This window comes from Mobula hypostoma, chromosome 9 (assembly GCF_963921235.1).
Source record: "Mobula hypostoma chromosome 9, sMobHyp1.1, whole genome shotgun sequence".
NCBI classification, from domain to species: Eukaryota; Metazoa; Chordata; class Chondrichthyes; order Myliobatiformes; family Myliobatidae; genus Mobula; species Mobula hypostoma.
The window spans coordinates 49,221,436-49,243,009 of record NC_086105.1 but is presented as its reverse complement, the minus strand read 5'-3'; the positions used below and the strand labels follow the sequence as shown (position 1 = coordinate 49,243,009).

The following is a 21,574-nucleotide window of genomic DNA, read 5'->3' as shown; positions in this document are numbered from 1 at the left end:
ACCTGTGTGTTGTTTTGGCGTGGAGGTTTGCTGCAAGCCCTTTCTTGTCGGTATCTTTAACCATGATGACGACAGGTGTTCACAAATTCCAATGCTCTGTAATAAAAAAAAATCACCAGGAGGTTTAAGGAATAACTGAGATGAGTAGGAAGGCATTTAAACTATAAACCTAGGAGCAGAATTAGGTCATTCACCTAACTGAGTCTGCACTGCCCTTCCATCATGGCTGATTTATTATCCATCACTGCCCCATAATTGTTGATGCTCTTACTAATTAAGAACCTATCAAGCTCTTCATAAAATATACCCAATGATTTGACCTCCACAGCCGTCTGCGGCAATAAATTCCACAAATTCACCACCCTCTCTGATTAAGAAATCCCTCTTCATCTCTGTTCTGAAGGAACATCTTTGTTCATTGAGGCAGTGCCCTCTGGTCCTAGGCTCCCCCACGATTGGAAACATTCCCTTACATCCACTCCATCTAGGCCTTTCAATATTCGATAGGTTTCAATGAGATCCCCCAATAATTCTTCCAAACTCCAGTGAGTACAGGCAGAGGGCCATCAAATATGCTTGATTGTTAACCCTTTCATTCCTGGAATCATTCCGTGAACATCCTCTATACCCTCTCCGAAACTAGTACATCATTTCTTAGATAAGGGGCACAAAACTGCTCATTGTATTTCAAGTGCAGTCTGACTAATGCCTCAAAGCCTCATCTTTGCTTTGATATTCCAGTCCTCTCAAAATGAATGCTAATATTACATTTGACTTCCTTACTACTGTCATATGTGACGCCCAGCAGAGGTACCGGACTGATGATGCTAATGAGAGAGATAAGAAAGACAATGGAGAAACATTCAAAATGCTAATAAGGGAGGATTAACGGGAAAGAAACACAATTCAGCTATTGACAGATTGGTTAGTTTGAACCTGAACTGTTTGAAGTTTGATGGACAGGTGATACCCCAGCAGGGGGATAAAAGGAGCAGATTTGCTAAGGCACGAGACCCTGGGAAGAGCAGTGTGCCCCCACAAGTTGGTGGAAGTTTGGAGGTCCAGTTCGCGGGAACCGACCAGAGGCTCACAGGGTGTAAAGGTACGATCGGTGGGAACCTAGGGTGTGTGTCCGCCCTTGCCTGGGTAGCGGGTTCACTGCGGAAGAACGATCGTATCCGGAACGGAGAGGTCACAGTCAGTGACCACAGCGGGATAGAAGACATCAAAGGGTCTGCCCGAAACCAACTGCGAAGACATCCAGAAGGTCTGCCTGAAACTAAATTGCATCTCTCTCTCTCTCCCCAACAGTACGACAACAGCGATTACTGCAAGCTGCACTAAACTGAACTCTGCTTCACTTAAGACTGATCATTTTACCCCTAGACTGCGATAGAGCTTGGTTGATTCCTATTACCCTAGTTCTGTGTATATATGTGTATTATCATTGCTAACCTGTTACATATATATCCTTACGATTAGTGTACTGTATTACTTACTTCTTTAATAAAACTTTATTAGTTCCTAGTAATCCAGATTCCAACGAGCGTTCCATTTCTGCTGGTTTGGCAACCCAGTTACGGGGTACATAACACTACCAACTCAACCTGCAGGCTAACTTTTAAGGAATGCTGCACTCCCAAGTACCTTTGCAACTCTGATTTCTAAATTTACTCCTCGTTTAGAAAATAGTCAATGCCTTTATTCCCCTACCAAATTGCATGACCATACATTTCCCTACATTATTTTCTATCTGCCACTTCTTTGCCCATTCTCCCAGTCTAAGTCATTCTGCAAACTCCCTGCTTCCTGAACACTATCTGCCCCTCCATCTACCTCTGTATCATCTGCAAACTTGGCCACAAAGCCATTAACTCCCACATCCATATCACTGACCTATAACTTGCAAAAAAAATGGTCGCACCAACAACCCCTGCGGAACTTTACTAGTCACTGACAGCCAACCAGAAAAGACCCTCTTTATTCCTAGTTTTTACCGCCCACCAGTCAGCCAATCTTCTATCTATGCAAATATCTTTCCTGTAATATTATAGGGTCTTGTTTAGCAGCTTCATGTGTGGCACCTTGTCAAAGTTTTACTTTGATCCACAAAATAGTAACCAGTTGGAAACTACATTGACCTTTTCAGGATGCCCATCAGAATTTGTAGATATCATCCTTCTACTCCCCAATGATTAGAAAGTTCTGCATTCTTTATTTACATACACACAAAATGACTCACACACTGCAAATTCTCCAAGTACCCTTTCCTTCTGCTACAAGTCTGTCACACCTGTTCTACAAGTTTTCCAATTTTCTGCTGGAAGGGAAATAATATGCAGGATACTCCTTGCAGTGCTAATGGGCGCTTGCTCTGGCAATGGAGGAAATGGCTCACTATAAACTATTGAAAATGGAAGTAACAAGCTTAACCACACATGCTATGAACTTCATATTGAGAAAACACCAGAACATTCAGCTGATTTGCAATTTCATAGCTTCTCTGTTCTCCTTTAAGCTCTTTCTGATTTCATTCAATAAATTCACTGTTATTTCCAGCTTTACAGAACATTCAGCAGTGCTGCGTCTAGAGATGCAGATGCAAAAATAAGACAGTACTGGAAACGATGTGTCTGCTCCAGAAATCGCATAATAAATTCAGTTGTGAAATCCATGAAACTTCCATCTTTATCCAGCTTTACGAAAAAACTATCTAGTTTTAAAACAAAGCACTAAATTGATTAACGCAAACACGAGGAATTCTGCAGATGCTGGAAATTCAAGCAAAGCACATCAAAGTTGCTGGTGAATGCTGCAGGCCAGGCAGCATCTCTAGGAAGAGGTACAGTCGACATTTCAGGCCGAGACCCTTCGTCAGACGAAGGGTCTCGGCCTGAAATGTCGACTGTACCTCTTCCCAGAGATGCTGCCTGGCCTGCGGCATTCACCAGCAACTAAATTGATTAAATTAGTTTGAGCATTGTTGTTCTGTAACAAATTGTTGAAAGAACAAAAGTAGTAAGATGAGTGGAGAGGTGAACATGTGAACACCAGGTGTTCTTCAAGAAGTTTGACACCTTCCAAGACAGGCAGACCACCAATCACTGGGATAAATAGGTGATTTTCAACTTTTGGAGTGCAAAGTAATCAGTATTCTCTCAACTATTTGCGAACTATTAATGACCATTGCCTGGTCGCCTCATTATAGAAGGATGTCGAGGTTTTGGAGAGGGTACAGAAGAGATTTACCAGGATGCTGCCTGGATTAGAGGGATGTGCTATAAGGAGAGATTGGACAAACCTGAATGGTTTTCTCTGCAGCAACTGAGGGGAGATCCAATAGTAGTTTATAACTTTTGAGAGGCTGAATACAATCGAGAGTTGGGGGTACCTTTGTCTCAGTGGCAAAATGTCTAATACACAGAGTATAATGTGTCTGGAATTCCCTTCCTTCATTTTATGTCTGATGACTGTGCGCATTGTAACCAAAATTGCCAATGATGCAAACATTGGTGGGTTGGAAAACCAAGGACAGAAAGACCCTGCCGAGGGAAATGGATAGACCATAAGGGCACACAAGAAGTTGTCAAACTGAGTGCAATCTGGGAAAATGAGAGTTTATCCACTCAGGAAGCAACAACAACAAAAGTCAGGATCTATAAATTAGTGTGACAGCAATGTTGTGGTACAGAGATGCCCAGAATTATTCTGCTTGAAACAAAAATATAGCAAGTAATTAGGAATTCAGATGGAATGTTGGCAAGGCTGTGGAATATCAAAGTGGGAAAGTTAAGGTACAACATTTTATAGGGGTGACAGGGACAGCAGGCTTGCACTGGTTGCACACCTTCAGACTTGCAAACGTGCCATTTCTTCTGTATTTGTGGTTCGAAATGTTGAACTCACCAACCCAGAAAGCCCATAGCTTTTGTCAAAGCTGCAAACTAATCCAGGGCCTCAGCCCAGACCACCAGCAGGCTTGGTTACTCTGGTGTCTGACTAGAAACTGTAAGTCGATCATAGCAAGCAATTAAAGTTCCCCGACTTGTTCTCATCGTCATCACCGAGTTGACACCGAGAAGACACAGTTTTAAGGTGCTTTTCAAGTTGGTACAGAGGCGATGTCAGGGGTGTTTTTTACGCAGAGTGGTGAGTGCGTTGAATGGGCTGCCGGCGATGGTGGTGGAGACTGATACAGAACCTCTCCTTGGCATTACGGGTGCTGCAAACAAATGAGCCATTGGGCCGTCACGGAGGACCAATGCTGCTGGGACACAAGCCAGGATTGCCTGGGCGAGGGTGGGGTGGCTGACATTGAAAGACCCGAAACACCCGATTACCCCAGGTTACATCACTTATGATGTGTCCCAGCGTATCCTACGATGTGTGTCTCTCTCTCCAAACAGCCATTTACCGTATGTGCTGTACATGATGGGGCTAGCAACTCACAAATCTTGCCCAATGTCAATGAATAGCTGTGTTCAAACAATATACACACGTGGAAGCATTAATGACTAATAAAATGCCAGAGAGCAAGGCTAGAAAAAAATCATTTTAATTATGCAGACCTATTAGAGAGCCTGGATTACTTGCTTTGGAACGGGGGTGGGGGGGGGGGAATAAAATTATGTACAAATTTTTGCCGTGCTCGGATTGAGTAACTGGATACGTCCTATTTCCGATAACAGGTTCAAATATCAGGAATCACAAGTTGGATTTTGCCAATTAGCAGGGTTGGTGGTTATCAGCTAACCACTCCAACTAGAATGCTCGAAAAGCCTCTGTAGCAAGTAAACACACATGTACAATATGCGCATACTGTACTACCGATACTCGAAAGCATGGTTACGCTATTTAACTTCCCCTTCTGCAGTGGGCCGAATGGCCGCTTCCTGCGCCCCAGGACAGTTACCGATATGATTCAGATCCCATTGCTGGACACTGCTGGTGGAGACAGAGCCACCCAGCAAACACAACTGAAAGGATGGGTCCAATCCTGGCGATCAGTCACCACCCTCACCGACCCTCTGTCCCCAGGACAGAAACACCTGGGCATTTGAAGCAGCTCGGAGTCAGGCAGCCTGTTGTAAAGCCTCGTTAACCGGGGCGACCTCGGCCGGCACTGTGCGGGAGGCGGAACAGGAGTATATGTCTCGAAATTTAACTGGAGTCACCTCCCCACCGGAGGAAAATACTCACCGATAAAAAATTGTTGCCTCCAGGCCGTTTGCCTTCCTCCCGCTTCTCGCCCTAGGGTTTGAGAGTCTTCTCCCTCTCCCAAACCCAGTTCCAGGCCCAGCCCCGGCAAGACCCCGCTTCGCCTAAAATCAAACACGAAACTACCAAGCACTGTCAACCGAGTGAGCATGCGCAGATCTGCAGTAAGCGGTTAATGTCACGTGATCTCCGGCACTCCGATCCGAACCTGCGACTCTTTACTTCATCGATAATGTCCACACTGTTACATTTTCTGGTTTAGTTAAATTTTACAACTGTTAATATATATGTGTATGAAAATAGAACGGAAAAAGCTACAAAGAGATCCGGAGTAACAATTATTTCATTCTCCTTTACACCTGTATACTGGAAATTACATTAAACAATCTTGAATCTTGAAGCGGTGGATACAGCCCACCCACCACTGAGCACATCTAGAAGCGATACCACAGGAAAGCAGCATCTGTCATCAAGGACATCAACCACCCAGGCCATGCTCCCCTCTCGCTGCTGCCATAGGGAAGGAGGTACAGGAGCCGTAGGTCCCACCCCACCAGTTCAGGAAATTATTACCAGTGTGGATAACGTCACTCACCTCAACACAGATCTGATTTCACAATCTATGGACTCACTTTCAAGGAATCTACAATTCGTGTCCTCTGCTTATTATTTTATGTATTTGCACAGTTTCTCTTCTTTTGCATGTTGTTTTTGTCACTCTGTAGATTTGTGTCCTTGAGCAAGGCACTTAAGCACACATTACTCTGTGACAATACTGGTGCCAAGCTGTATGGGTCCTAATGTCCCTCCCTTGAACAACATTGGTGTCGTGGACAGGGGAGACTTGCAGCATGGGCAGCTGCTGGTCTTCCATACAACCTTGCCCAGGCCCGTGCCCTGGAGAGTGAAGACTTTCCAGGCACAGATCCATGGTCTCGCAAGACTAACGGATGCCTTTTTACAATTTTATTTAATTGTTCTACTGTGAATGCCTGCAACAAAATTAATCTTGGAGTAAAGAAAGCTACCGAGACATGTGGATGATGAGGTAGGTTTTCAAAACTTGCAGAGAGGTTTAGGACAGTTAGAAGAGTGGGCTGAAAGATGGCAGATGGAGTTTAATGCTGAAAAATGTGAGGTGCTACATTTTGGTAGAACTAATCAAAATAGGACATACGCGGTAAATGGTAGGGCATTGCAGAATGCTGTAGAACAGAGGGATCTAGGAATAATGGTGCATAGTTCCCTGAAGATGGAATCTCATGTGGAAAGGGTGGTGAAGAAAGCTTTTGGTTTGCTGGCCTTTATTAATCAGAGCATTGAGTATAGGAGTTGGGATGTAATGTTGAAATTGTATAGGGCATTGGTAAGGCCAAATTTGGAGTATTGTGTACAGTTCTGGTCACCGAATTATAGGAAGGATGTCAATAAAATTGAGAGAGTACAGAGGAGGTTTACTAAAATGTTGCCTGGGTTTCATCTCCTAAGTTACAGAGAAAGGTTGAACAAGTTAGGTCTTTATTCTTTGGAGCATAGAAGGTTGAGGGGAGACTTGATAGAGGTGTTTAAAATTATGAGGGGGATTGATAGAGTTGACATTAGACTTTTTCCATTGAGAGTGGGGAAGATTCAAACAAGAGGACATGGGTTGAGAGTTAGAGGACAAAAGTTTAGGGGTAACATGAGGGGGAACTTCTTTACTCAGAGAGTGGTAGCTGTGTGGAATGAGCTTCCAGCAGAAGTGGTTGAGACAGGTTCGATGTTGTCGTTTAAAGTTAAATTGGATAGATATAGGGACAGGAAAGGAATGGAGAGTTATGGGATGAGTGCAGGTCGGTGGGACTAGGATAAGGTAAGAGTTCAGCACGGACTAGAAGGGCCGAGATGGCCTGTTTCCGTGCTGTAATTGTTATATGGTTATATATGGTTATATGAGAGAGGAGCTGGCCGAAGTTGATTGGAAGGGAACACTTAGCGGAGATGTTCCGTTTTGTAACTCCAGAAATAAATTGAAAGAAAAACATGGAGAGACCAGGATAAATGTGCGCTTCACTTTTACTTTTAGTGTGGTGTGCACTTACGTCGTGCTGGCCATTCATGCAACCCAAAATAAGTTATTTTAATGAACAAAGTATGCTTAATCAAACAATATGTTTACAATATTACTGAAATATTAAATACACAGCATTCCTCCCTGCTTATTTATAAACTCCAACTCAATATAGAATGAAGGATTTCTTATTCCTGTGGGATAACATTTTTCCTGACAAGGTGGGCCACTGCTTGGCAGGTGAAACCTGTGACTGTGAAACAGCCTCAGATTCTGGGGCCTCCTCCATGGTGATTGTAGGACTTGATTCTGGGTCTGCAGGAAGCAGTTCTGACAGATCTGGACATCTTTCTTCTCCAACAATTGGCTGTGCTCTCCTCAGCTGATAGTTGTGTCATCTCCAGATGCCATCAGATGCAATCTCTACTGTGTAGGAGAGTGGTCCATTTCTGTCCTTAATCTTTTGATCATCTCTGTAGTCCCTCACCAGGACTGCTTGTCCAGGAGTGAAACGTCGAGTCTCCTTGTTTGAGGAGCTCTCAATTCGTCTCAGCTGTTTGTCCTGCATACTCCTTCTAAGATTGGGTTTGAGCAGACCCAAGCATGAGTGCAAGGCCTGACACAGGAACAGCACAGCTGGTGACTTGTAGGTTGTGGAGTGTATTGCATTGTGACATGCAAGGAGGAAACCGGGGAACTTCTGGCTCAGTGTCAGTGTAGTGTGTTCCATTGACATTGCTTGCAGTGCGTTCTTTAGACTCTGGACAAACGCTTCTGCCAAGCCATTTGCAGCTGGTTGGTACAGTGCAGATGTAATCTGGAAGTATTCTGCAACTAACTGTGGTTCATGTCACTGTCCAAGTGTTCTGGAACACCAGTCCTTGAGAAAGGGCTTCTCTACATGTCGACAGTGTGCGAAGCTGTAGTGGAGGCTATTGGGAACACTTCTGGCCACCTTGTAGCTGCATCCGCTACTACCAAAAAATATATGCTCGAGAACAGTCCAGCAAAATCCACATGGATCCTCTGCCAGGGTAATGTAGGGTATTCCTAAGGATAGAGAGCTACTGCTTTTGGCATCATCTGAATGCATTAGCATCCTGAACACTGCATGGCAAGCTGCTCAATCTGCTGGCCTATCCCAGATCACCTGGCAGAACTTCGAGCCAATGCTTTCACTTTGACCATAGCCAGATGACCAGTATGCAGCTCCTCCAGTACTTTAGCTCTCAGCTTAAGTGGTACAACAAGTCCCAATCCCCACATATGACAACTCCCATCAAGGTCAAGTTCATCCTAGTGCTGGTAAAAATGGGGAAGCTAGAGTTTCTGTGGCATATTCCATTTTGCTTGGCCATGTAGCCCCGAGGGGTCTTCTCAGGTTTCCCTTTGGATCATCTCTGTTGTAATAGAGAGAATTTCATTTGCATTTGGGAGAGCTAGGACAATCCTTCATCATTTTTATGATTAGTCATCTTCATCAACTCGATTTTGTAATTGAGGACACAGTGCGTTGTATCCTGTCTCTGAACACACGACAGAGCCCATCTCTCTCTCTCTCTGAGCACACGACAGAGCCCATCTCTCTCTCTCTCTGAGCACACGACAGAGCCCATCTCTCTGAGCACACGACAGAGCCCATCTCTCTCTCTCTCTGAGCACTTGACAAGCCCATCTCTCTCTCCGAGCACACGACAGAGCCCATCTCTCTCTCCGAGCACACGACAGAGCCCATCTCTCTCTCCGAGCACACGACAGAGCCCATCTCTATCTCTGAGCACACGACAGAGCCCATCTCTATCTCTGAGCACACGACAGAGCCCATCTCTCTCTCCGAGCACACGACAGAGCCCATCTCTCTCTCTCTCTCTGAGCACACGACAGAGCCCATCTCTCTCTCTGAGCACACGACAGAGCCCATCTCTATCTCTGAGCACACGACAGAGCCCATCTCTCTCTCTGAGCACACGACAGAGCCCATCTCTCTCTCTGAGCACACGACAGAGCCCATCTCTCTCTCTGAGCACACGACAGAGCCCATCTCTCTCTCTGAGCACACGACAGAGCCCATCTCTATCTCTGAGCACACGACAGAGCCCATCTCTCTCTCTGAGCACACGACAGAGCCCATCTCTCTCTCTCTCTGAGCACACGACAGAGCCCATCTCTCTCTCTGAGCACACGACAGAGCCCATCTCTCTCTCCGAGCACACGACAGAGCCCATCTCTCTCTCTCTCTGAGCACACGACAGAGCCCATCTCTCTCTCTGAGCACACGACAGAGCCCATCTCTCTCTCTGAGCACACGACAGAGCCCATCTCTCTCTCTGAGCACACGACAGAGCCCATCTCTCTCTCTGAGCACACGACAGAGCCCATCTCTCTCTCTGAGCACACGACAGAGCCCATCTCTATCTCTGAGCACACGACAGAGCCCATCTCTCTCTCTGAGCACACGACAGAGCCCATCTCTATCTCTGAGCACACGACAGAGCCCATCTCTCTCTCTGAGCACACGACAGAGCCCATCTCTATCTCTGAGCACACGACAGAGCCCATCTCTCTCTCTGAGCACACGACAGAGCCCATCTCTATCTCTGAGCACACGACAGAGCCCATCTCTCTCTCTGAGCACACGACAGAGCCCATCTCTCTCTCTGAGCACACGACAGAGCCCATCTCTCTCTCTCTCTGAGCACACGACAGAGCCCATCTCTCTCTGTCTGAGCACACGACAGAGCCCATCTCTCTCTCCGAGCACACGACAGAGCCCATCTCTCTCTCTGAGCACACGACAGAGCCCATCTCTCTCTCTGAGCACACGACAGAGCCCATCTCTCTCTCTGAGCACACGACAGAGCCCATCTCTCTCTCTGAGCACACGACAGAGCCCATCTCTCTCTCTCAGCACACGACAGAGCCCATCTCTCTCTCTGAGCACACGACAGAGCCCATCTCTATCTCTGAGCACACGACAGAGCCCATCTCTATCTCTGAGCACACGACAGAGCCCATCTCTCTCTCTGAGCACACGACAGAGCCCATCTCTCTCTCTGAGCACACGACAGAGCCCATCTCTCTCTCTGAGCACACGACAGAGCCCATCTCTCTCTCTGAGCACACGACAGAGCCCATCTCTCTCTCTGAGCACACGACAGAGCCCATCTCTATCTCTGAGCACACGACAGAGCCCATCTCTCTCTCTGAGCACACGACAGAGCCCATCTCTATCTCTGAGCACACGACAGAGCCCATCTCTATCTCTGAGCACACGACAGAGCCCATCTCTCTCTCTCTCTGAGCACACGACAGAGCCCATCTCTCTCTCTGAGCACACGACAGAGCCCATCTCTATCTCTGAGCACACGACAGAGCCCATCTCTCTCTCTGAGCACACGACAGAGCCCATCTCTCTCTCTGAGCACACGACAGAGCCCATCTCTCTCTCTGAGCACACGACAGAGCCCATCTCTCTCTCTGAGCACACGACAGAGCCCATCTCTCTCTCTGAGCACACGACAGAGCCCATCTCTATCTCTGAGCACACGACAGAGCCCATCTCTATCTCTGAGCACACGACAGAGCCCATCTCTCTCTCTGAGCACACGACAGAGCCCATCTCTCTCTCTCTCTGAGCACACGACAGAGCCCATCTCTCTCTCTGAGCACACGACAGAGCCCATCTCTCTCTCTGAGCACACGACAGAGCCCATCTCTCTCTCTGAGCACACGACAGAGCCCATCTCTATCTCTGAGCACACGACAGAGCCCATCTCTCTCTCTGAGCACACGACAGAGCCCATCTCTATCTCTGAGCACACGACAGAGCCCATCTCTATCTCTGAGCACACGACAGAGCCCATCTCTCTCTCTCTCTGAGCACACGACAGAGCCCATCTCTCTCTCTGAGCACACGACAGAGCCCATCTCTCTCTCTGAGCACACGACACAACACGAAGAGCCCATCTCATCTCTGAGCACACGACAGAGCCCATCTCTCTCTCTGAGCACACGACAGAGCCCATCTCTCTCTCTGAGCACACGACAGAGCCCATCTCTCTCTCTGAGCACACGACAGAGCCCATCTCTCTCTCTGAGCACACGACAGAGCCCATCTCTCTCTCTGAGCACACGACAGAGCCCATCTCTCTCTCTGAGCACACGACAGAGCCCATCTCTATCTCTGAGCACACGACAGAGCCCATCTCTCTCTCTGAGCACACGACAGAGCCCATCTCTATCTCTGAGCACACGACAGAGCCCATCTCTATCTCTGAGCACACGACAGAGCCCATCTCTCTCTCTGAGCACACGACAGAGCCCATCTCTCTCTCTGAGCACACGACAGAGCCCATCTCTCTCTCTGAGCACACGACAGAGCCCATCTCTATCTCTGAGCACACGACAGAGCCCATCTCTCTCTCTGAGCACACGACAGAGCCCATCTCTATCTCTGAGCACACGACAGAGCCCATCTCTCTCTCTGAGCACACGACAGAGCCCATCTCTCTCTCTCTCTGAGCACACGACAGAGCCCATCTCTATCTCTGAGCACACGACAGAGCCCATCTCTCTCTCTGAGCACACGACAGAGCCCATCTCTCTCTCTGAGCACACGACAGAGCCCATCTCTCTCTCTCTGAGCACATGACAGAGCCCATCTCTCTCTCTGAGCACACGACAGAGCCCATCTCTCTCTCTGAGCACACGACAGAGCCCATCTCTATCTCTGAGCACACGACAGAGCCCATCTCTCTCTCTGAGCACACGACAGAGCCCATCTCTCTCTCTCTCTGAGCACACGACAGAGCCCATCTCTCTGTCTGAGCACACGACAGAGCCCATCTCTCTCTCTGAGCACACGACAGAGCCCATCTCTCTCTCTGAGCACACGACAGAGCCCATCTCTCTCTCTCTCTGAGCACACGACAGAGCCCATCTCTATCTCTGAGCACACGACAGAGCCCATCCCTCTCTCTGAGCACACGACAGAGCCCATCTCTCTCTCTGAGCACACGACAGAGCCCATCTCTCTCTCTGAGCACACGACAGAGCCCATCATCTCTCTCTGAGCACACGACAGAGCCCATCTCTCTCTCTGAGCACACGACAGAGCCCATCTCTCTCTCTGAGCACACGACAGAGCCCATCTCTCTCTCTGAGCACACGACAGAGCCCATCTCTCTCTCTGAGCACACGACAGAGCCCATCTCTATCTCTGAGCACACGACAGAGCCCATCTCTCTCTCTGAGCACACGACAGAGCCCATCTCTCTCTCTCTCTGAGCACACGACAGAGCCCATCTCTCTCTCTGAGCACACGACAGAGCCCATCTCTCTCTCTGAGCACACGACAGAGCCCATCTCTCTCTCTCTCTCTGAGCACACGACAGAGCCCATCTCTCTCTCTGAGCACACGACAGAGCCCATCTCTCTCTCTGAGCACACGACAGAGCCCATCTCTCTCTCTGAGCACACGACAGAGCCCATCTCTCTCTCTGAGCACACGACAGAGCCCATCTCTCTCTCTGAGCACACGACAGAGCCCATCTCTATCTCTGAGCACACGACAGAGCCCATCTCTCTCTCTGAGCACACGACAGAGCCCATCTCTCTCTCTGAGCACACGACAGAGCCCATCTCTCTCTCTGAGCACACGACAGAGCCCATCTCTCTCTCTGAGCACACGACAGAGCCCATCTCTCTCTCTGAGCACACGACAGAGCCCATCTCTCTCTCTGAGCACACGACAGAGCCCATCTCTATCTCTGAGCACACGACAGAGCCCATCTCTCTCTCTGAGCACACGACAGAGCCCATCTCTATCTCTGAGCACACGACAGAGCCCATCTCTATCTCTGAGCACACGACAGAGCCCATCTCTCTCTCTGAGCACACGACAGAGCCCATCTCTCTCTCTGAGCACACGACAGAGCCCATCTCTCTCTCTGAGCACACGACAGAGCCCATCTCTATCTCTGAGCACACGACAGAGCCCATCTCTCTCTCTGAGCACACGACAGAGCCCATCTCTATCTCTGAGCACACGACAGAGCCCATCTCTCTCTCTGAGCACACGACAGAGCCCATCTCTCTCTCTCTCTGAGCACACGACAGAGCCCATCTCTATCTCTGAGCACACGACAGAGCCCATCTCTCTCTCTGAGCACACGACAGAGCCCATCTCTCTCTCTGAGCACACGACAGAGCCCATCTCTCTCTCTCTGAGCACATGACAGAGCCCATCTCTCTCTCTCTGAGCACACGACAGAGCCCATCTCTCTCTCTGAGCACACGACAGAGCCCATCTCTATCTCTGAGCACACGACAGAGCCCATCTCTCTCTGAGCACACGACAGAGCCCATCTCTCTCTCTCTCTGAGCACACGACAGAGCCCATCTCTCTGTCTGAGCACACGACAGAGCCCATCTCTCTCTCTGAGCACACGACAGAGCCCATCTCTCTCTCCGAGCACACGACAGAGCCCATCTCTCTCTCTCTCTGAGCACACGACAGAGCCCATCTCTATCTCTGAGCACACGACAGAGCCCATCCCTCTCTCTGAGCACACGACAGAGCCCATCTCTCTCTCTGAGCACACGACAGAGCCCATCTCTCTCTCTGAGCACACGACAGAGCCCATCTCTCTCTCTGAGCACACGACAGAGCCCATCTCTCTCTCTGAGCACACGACAGAGCCCATCTCTCTCTCTGAGCACACGACAGAGCCCATCTCTCTCTCTGAGCACACGACAGAGCCCATCTCTCTCTCTGAGCACACGACAGAGCCCATCTCTATCTCTGAGCACACGACAGAGCCCATCTCTCTCTCTGAGCACACGACAGAGCCCATCTCTCTCTCTCTGAGCACACGACAGAGCCCATCTCTCTCTCTGAGCACACGACAGAGCCCATCTCTCTCTCTGAGCACACGACAGAGCCCATCTCTCTCTCTGAGCACACGACAGAGCCCATCTCTCTCTCTGAGCACACGACAGAGCCCATCTCTCTCTCTGAGCACACGACAGAGCCCATCTCTATCTCTGAGCACACGACAGAGCCCATCTCTCTCTCTGAGCACACGACAGAGCCCATCTCTCTCTCTGAGCACACGACAGAGCCCATCTCTCTCTCTGAGCACACGACAGAGCCCATCTCTCTCTCTGAGCACACGACAGAGCCCATCTCTCTCTCGGAGCACACGACAGAGCCCATCTCTATCTCTGAGCACACGACAGAGCCCATCTCTCTCTCTGAGCACACGACAGAGCCCATCTCTATCTCTGAGCACACGACAGAGCCCATCTCTCTCTCTGAGCACACGACAGAGCCCATCTCTATCTCTGAGCACACGACAGAGCCCATCTCTCTCTCTGAGCACACGACAGAGCCCATCTCTCTCTCTGAGCACACGACAGAGCCCATCTCTCTCTCTGAGCACACGACAGAGCCCATCTCTATCTCTGAGCACACGACAGAGCCCATCTCTATCTCTGAGCACACGACAGAGCCCATCATTCTCTCTGAGCACACGACAGAGCCCATCTCTCTCTCTGAGCACACGACAGAGCCCATCTCTCTCTCTCTCTGAGCACACGACAGAGCCCATCTCTCTCTCTGAGCACACGACAGAGCCCATCTCTATCTCTGAGCACACGACAGAGCCCATCTCTATCTCTGAGCACACGACAGAGCCCATCTCTCTCTCTCTCTGAGCACACGACAGAGCCCATCTCTCTCTCTGAGCACACGACAGAGCCCATCTCTCTCTCTGAGCACACGACAGAGCCCATCTCTCTCTCTGAGCACACGACAGAGCCCATCACTATCTCTGAGCACACGACAGAGCCCATCTCTCTCTCTGAGCACACGACAGAGCCCATCTCTCTCTCTGAGCACACGACAGAGCCCATCTCTATCTCTGAGCACACGACAGAGCCCATCTCTATCTCTGAGCACACGACAGAGCCCATCTCTCTCTCTCTCTGAGCACACGACAGAGCCCATCTCTCTCTCTGAGCACACGACAGAGCCCATCTCTCTCTCTCTCTGAGCACATGACAGAGCCCATCTCTCTCTCTGAGCACACGACAGAGCCCATCTCTCTCTCTGAGCACACGACAGAGCCCATCTCTATCTCTGAGCACACGACAGAGCCCATCTCTCTCTGAGCACCTGACAGAGCCCATCTCTCTCTCTCTCTGAGCACACGACAGAGCCCATCTCTCTGTCTGAGCACACGACAGAGCCCATCTCTCTCTCTGAGCACACGACAGAGCCCATCTCTCTCTCCGAGCACACGACAGAGCCCATCCCTCTCTCTGAGCACACGACAGAGCCCATCTCTCTCTCTGAGCACACGACAGAGCCCATCTCTCTCTCTGAGCACACGACAGAGCCCATCTCTCTCTCTGAGCACACGACAGAGCCCATCTCTCTCTCTGAGCACACGACAGAGCCCATCTCTCTCTCTGAGCACACGACAGAGCCCATCTCTCTCTCTGAGCACACGACAGAGCCCATGTCTCTCTCTGTCTGAGCACACGACAGAGCCCATCTCTCTCTCTGAGCACACGACAGAGCCCATCTCTCTCTCTGAGCACACGACAGAGCCCATCTCTCTCTCTGAGCACACGACAGAGCCCATCTCTATCTCTGAGCACACGACAGAGCCCATCACTATCTCTGAGCACACGACAGAGCCCATCTCTCTCTCTCTCTGAGCACACGACAGAGCCCATCTCTCTCTCCGAGCACACGACAGAGCCCATCCCTCTCTCTGAGCACACGACAGAGCCCATCTCTCTCTCTGAGCACACGACAGAGCCCATCTCTCTCTCTGAGCACACGACAGAGCCCATCTCTCTCTCTGAGCACACGACAGAGCCCATCTCTATCTCTGAGCACACGACAGAGCCCATCTCTCTCTCTGAGCACACGACAGAGCCCATCTCTCTCTCTGAGCACACGACAGAGCCTATCTCTATCTCTGAGCACACGACAGAGCCCATCTCTCTCTCTGAGCACACGACAGAGCCCATCTCTATCTCTGAGCACACGACAGAGCCCATCTCTCTCTCTGAGCACACGACAGAGCCCATCTCTCTCTCTCTCTGAGCACACGACAGAGCCCATCTCTCTCTCTGAGCACACGACAGAGCCCATCTCTATCTCTGAGCACACGACAGAGCCCATCTCTCTCTCTGAGCACACGACAGAGCCCATCTCTCTCTCTGAGCACACGACAGAGCCCATCTCTCTCTCTCTCTGAGCACACGACAGAGCCCATCTCTCTCTCTGAGCACACGACAGAGCCCATCTCTCTCTCTGAGCACACGACAGAGCCCATCTCTCTCTCTGAGCACACGACAGAGCCCATCTCTCTCTCTGAGCACACGACAGAGCCCATCTCTCTCTCTCTGAGCACATGACAGAGCCCATCTCTCTCTCTGAGCACACGACAGAGCCCATCTCTCTCTCTCTCTGAGCACACGACAGAGCCCATCTCTCTCTCTCTCTGAGCACACGACAGAGCCCATCTCTATCTCTGAGCACACGACAGAGCCCATCTCTCTCTCTCTGAGCACACGACAGAGCCCATCTCTCTCTCTGAGCACACGACAGAGCCCATCTCTCTCTCTGAGCACACGACAGAGCCCATCTCTATCTCTGAGCACACGACAGAGCCCATCTCTATCTCTGAGCACACGACAGAGCCCATCTCTCTCTCTGAGCACACGACAGAGCCCATCTCTCTCTCTCTCTCTGAGCACACGACAGAGCCCATCTCTCTCTCTGAGCACACGACAGAGCCCATCTCTCTCTCTGAGCACACGACAGAGCCCATCTCTCTCTCTGAGCACACGACAGAGCCCATCTCTATCTCTGAGCACACGACAGAGCCCATCTCTCTCTCTGAGCACACGACAGAGCCCATCTCTATCTCTGAGCACACGACAGAGCCCATCTCTATCTCTGAGCACACGACAGAGCCCATCTCTCTCTCTCTCTGAGCACACGACAGAGCCCATCTCTCTCTCTGAGCACACGACAGAGCCCATCTCTCTCTCTCTGAGCACACGACAGAGCCCATCTCTATCTCTGAGCACACGACAGAGCCCATCTCTCTCTCTGAGCACACGACAGAGCCCATCTCTCTCTCTGAGCACACGACAGAGCCCATCTCTATCTCTGAGCACACGACAGAGCCCATCTCTCTCTCTGAGCACACGACAGAGCCCATCTCTCTCTCTGAGCACACGACAGAGCCCATCTCTATCTCTGAGCACACGACAGAGCCCATCTCTATCTCTGAGCACACGACAGAGCCCATCTCTCTCTCTCTCTGAGCACACGACAGAGCCCATCTCTCTCTCTGAGCACACGACAGAGCCTATCTCTCTCTCTCTCTGAGCACATGACAGAGCCCATCTCTCTCTCTGAGCACACGACAGAGCCCATCTCTCTCTCTGAGCACACGACAGAGCCCATCTCTATCTCTGAGCACACGACAGAGCCCATCTCTCTCTCTGAGCACACGACAGAGCCCATCTCTCTCTCTGAGCACACGACAGAGCCCATCTCTATCTCTGAGCACACGACAGAGCCCATCTCTCTCTCTGAGCACACGACAGAGCCCATCTCTCTCTCTCTCTGAGCACACGACAGAGCCCATCTCTCTGTCTGAGCACACGACAGAGCCCATCTCTCTCTCTGAGCACACGACAGAGCCCATCTCTTTCTCCGAGCACACGACAGAGCCCATCCCTCTCTCTGAGCACACGACAGAGCCCATCTCTCTCTCTGAGCACACGACAGAGCCCATCTCTCTCTCTGAGCACACGACAGAGCCCATCTCTATCTCTGAGCACACGACAGAGCCAATCTCTATCTCTGAGCACACAACAGAGCCCATCTCTCTCTCTGAGCACACGACAGAGCCCATCTCTCTCTCTGAGCACACGACAGAGCCCATCTCTCTCTCTGAGCACACGACAGAGCCCATCTCTCTCTCTGAGCACACGACAGAGCCCATGTCTCTCTCTCTCTGAGCACACGACAGAGCCCATCTCTCTCTCTGAGCACACGACAGAGCCCATCTCTCTCTCTGAGCACACGACAGAGCCCATCTCTATCTCTGAGCACACGACAGAGCCCATCTCTCTCTCTGAGCACACGACAGAGCCCATCTCTATCTCTGAGCACACGACAGAGCCCATCTCTATCTCTGAGCACACGACAGAGCCCATCTCTCTCTCTCTCTGAGCACACGACAGAGCCCATCTCTCTCTCTGAGCACACGACAGAGCCCATCTCTCTCTCTGAGCACACGACAGAGCCCATCTCTATCTCTGAGCACACGACAGAGCCCATCTCTCTCTCTGAGCACACGACAGAGCCCATCTCTCTCTCTGAGCACACGACAGAGCCCATCTCTCTCTCTGAGCACACGACAGAGCCCATCTCTCTCTCTGAGCACACGACAGAGCCTATCTCTATCTCTGAGCACACGACAGAGCCCATCTCTCTCTCTGAGCACACGACAGAGCCCATCTCTATCTCTGAGCACACGACAGAGCCCATCTCTCTCTCTGAGCACACGACAGAGCCCATCTCTCTCTCTCTCTGAGCACACGACAGAGCCCATCTCTCTCTCTGAGCACACGACAGAGCCCATCTCTATCTCTGAGCACACGACAGAGCCCATCTCTCTCTCTGAGCACACGACAGAGCCCATCTCTCTCTCTGAGCACACGACAGAGCCCATCTCTCTCTCTCTCTGAGCACAAGACAGAGCGCATCTCTCTCTCTGAGCACACGACAGAGCCCATCTCTCTCTCTGAGCAGACGACAGAGCCCATCTCTATCTCTGAGCACACGACAGAGCCCATCTCTCTCTGAGCACACGACAGAGCCCATCTCTCTCTCTCTCTGAGCACACGACAGAGCCCATCTCTCTGTCTGAGCACACGACAGAGCCCATCTCTCTCTCTGAGCACACGACAGAGCCCATCTCTCTCTCCGAGCACACGACAGAGCCCATCTCTCTCTCTCTCTGAGCACACGACAGAGCCCATCTCTCTCTCTGAGCACACGACAGAGCCCATCTCTCTCTCTGAGCACACGACAGAGCCCATCTCTGTCTCTGAGCACACGACAGAGCCCATCTCTGTCTCTGAGCACACGACAGAGCCCATCTCTCTCTCTGAGCACACGACAGAGCCCATCTCTCTCTCTGAGCACACGACAGAGCCCATCTCTCTCTCTGAGCACACGACAGAGCCCACTCTCTCTCTCTCTCTGAGCACACGACAGAGCCCATCTCTCTCTCTGAGCACACGACAGAGCCCATCTCTCTCTCTGAGCACACGACAGAGCCCATCTCTCTCTCTGAGCACACGACAGAGCCTATCTCTATCTCTGAGCACACGACAGAGCCCATCTCTCTCTCTGAGCACACGACAGAGCCCATCTCTATCTCTGAGCACACGACAGAGCCCATCTCTCTCTCTGAGCACACGACAGAGCCCATCTCTCTCTCTGAGCACACGACAGAGCCCATCTCTATCTCTGAGCACACGACAGAGCCCATCTCTCTCTCTGAGCACACGACAGAGCCCATCTCTCTCTCTGAGCACACGACAGAGCCCATCTCTCTCTCTCTCTGAGCACACGACAGAGCGCATCTCTCTCTCTGAGCATACGACAGAGCCCATCTCTCTCTCTGAGCAGACGACAGAGCCCATCTCTATCTCTGAGCACACGACAGAGCCCATCTCTCTCTGAGCACACGACAGAGCCCATCTCTCTCTCTCTCTGAGCACACGACAGAGCCCATCTCTCTGTCTGAGCACACGACAGAGCCCATCTCTCTCTCTGAGCACACGACAGAGCCCATCTCTCTCTCCGAGCACACGACAGAGCCCATCTCTCTCTCTCTCTGAGCACACGACAGAGCCCATCTCTCTCTCTGAGCACACGACAGAGCCCATCTCTCTCTCTGAGCACACGACAGAGCCCATCTCTATCTCTGAGCACACGACAGAGCCAATCTCTATCTCTGAGCACACAACAGAGCCCATCTCTCTCTCTGAGCACACGACAGAGCCCATCTCTCTCTCTGAGCACACGACAGAGCCCATCTCTCTCTCTGAGCACACGACAGAGCCCATCTCTCTCTCTGAGCACACGACAGAGCCCATGTCTCTCTCTCTCTGAGCACACGACAGAGCCCATCTCTCTCTCTGAGCACACGACAGAGCCCATCTCTCTCTCTGAGCACACGACAGAGCCCATCTCTATCTCTGAGCACACGACAGAGCCCATCTCTCTCTCTGAGCACACGACAGAGCCCATCTCTATCTCTGAGCACACGACAGAGCCCATCTCTATCTCTGAGCACACGACAGAGCCCATCTCTCTCTCTCTCTGAGCACACGACAGAGCCCATCTCTCTCTCTGAGCACACGACAGAGCCCATCTCTCTCTCTGAGCACACGACAGAGCCCATCTCATCTCTGAGCACACGACAGAGCCCATCTCTCTCTCTGAGCACACGACAGAGCCCATCTCTATCTCTGAGCACACGACAGAGCCCATCTCTCTCTCTGAGCACACGACAGAGCCCATCTCTATCTCTGAGCACACGACAGAGCCCATCTCTCTCTCTGAGCACACGACAGAGCCCATCTCTCTCTCTCTCTGAGCACACGACAGAGCCCATCTCTCTCTCTCTGAGCACACGACAGAGCCCATCTCTATCTCTGAGCACACGACAGAGCCCATCTCTCTCTCTGAGCACACGACAGAGCCCATCTCTCTCTCTGAGCACACGACAGAGCCCATCTCTCTCTGAGCACACGACAGAGCTCTCTCTCTCTCTGAGCACAAGACAGAGCGCATCTCTCTCTCTGAGCACACGACAGAGCCCATCTCTCTCTCTGAGCACACGACAGAGCCCATCTCTCTCTCTGAGCACACGACAGAGCCCATCTCTCTCTGAGCACACGACAGAGCCCATCTCTCTCTCTCTCTGAGCACACGACAGAGCCCATCTCTCTGTCTGAGCACACGACAGAGCCCATCTCTCTCTCTGAGCACACGACAGAGCCCATCTCTCTCTCCGAGCACACGACAGAGCCCATCTCTCTCTCTCTCTGAGCACACGACAGAGCCCATCTCTCTCTCTGAGCACACGACAGAGCCCATCTCTCTCTCTGAGCACACGACAGAGCCCATCTCTGTCTCTGAGCACACGACAGAGCCCATCTCTCTCTCTGAGCACACGACAGAGCCCATCTCTCTCT

General features: G+C 51.1%; 1 protein-coding gene across 1 annotated transcript in view; it reads right to left on the bottom strand.

Annotated features, from left to right (window-relative positions):
• LOC134352236 (NACHT, LRR and PYD domains-containing protein 3-like) overlaps positions 1-21,574 on the bottom strand; it is a 72,497-nt gene that overhangs the window by 31,702 nt on the left and 19,221 nt on the right. Inside the window, exons 3-4 of the mRNA XM_063059528.1 lie at positions 5,200-5,250; positions 3-96 (exon numbers count right to left, since the gene is read on the bottom strand). Of these exons, the coding sequence (XP_062915598.1) occupies positions 3-96; positions 5,200-5,250 (145 nt within the window). The remainder of the gene's footprint in view (positions 1-2; positions 97-5,199; positions 5,251-21,574) is intronic.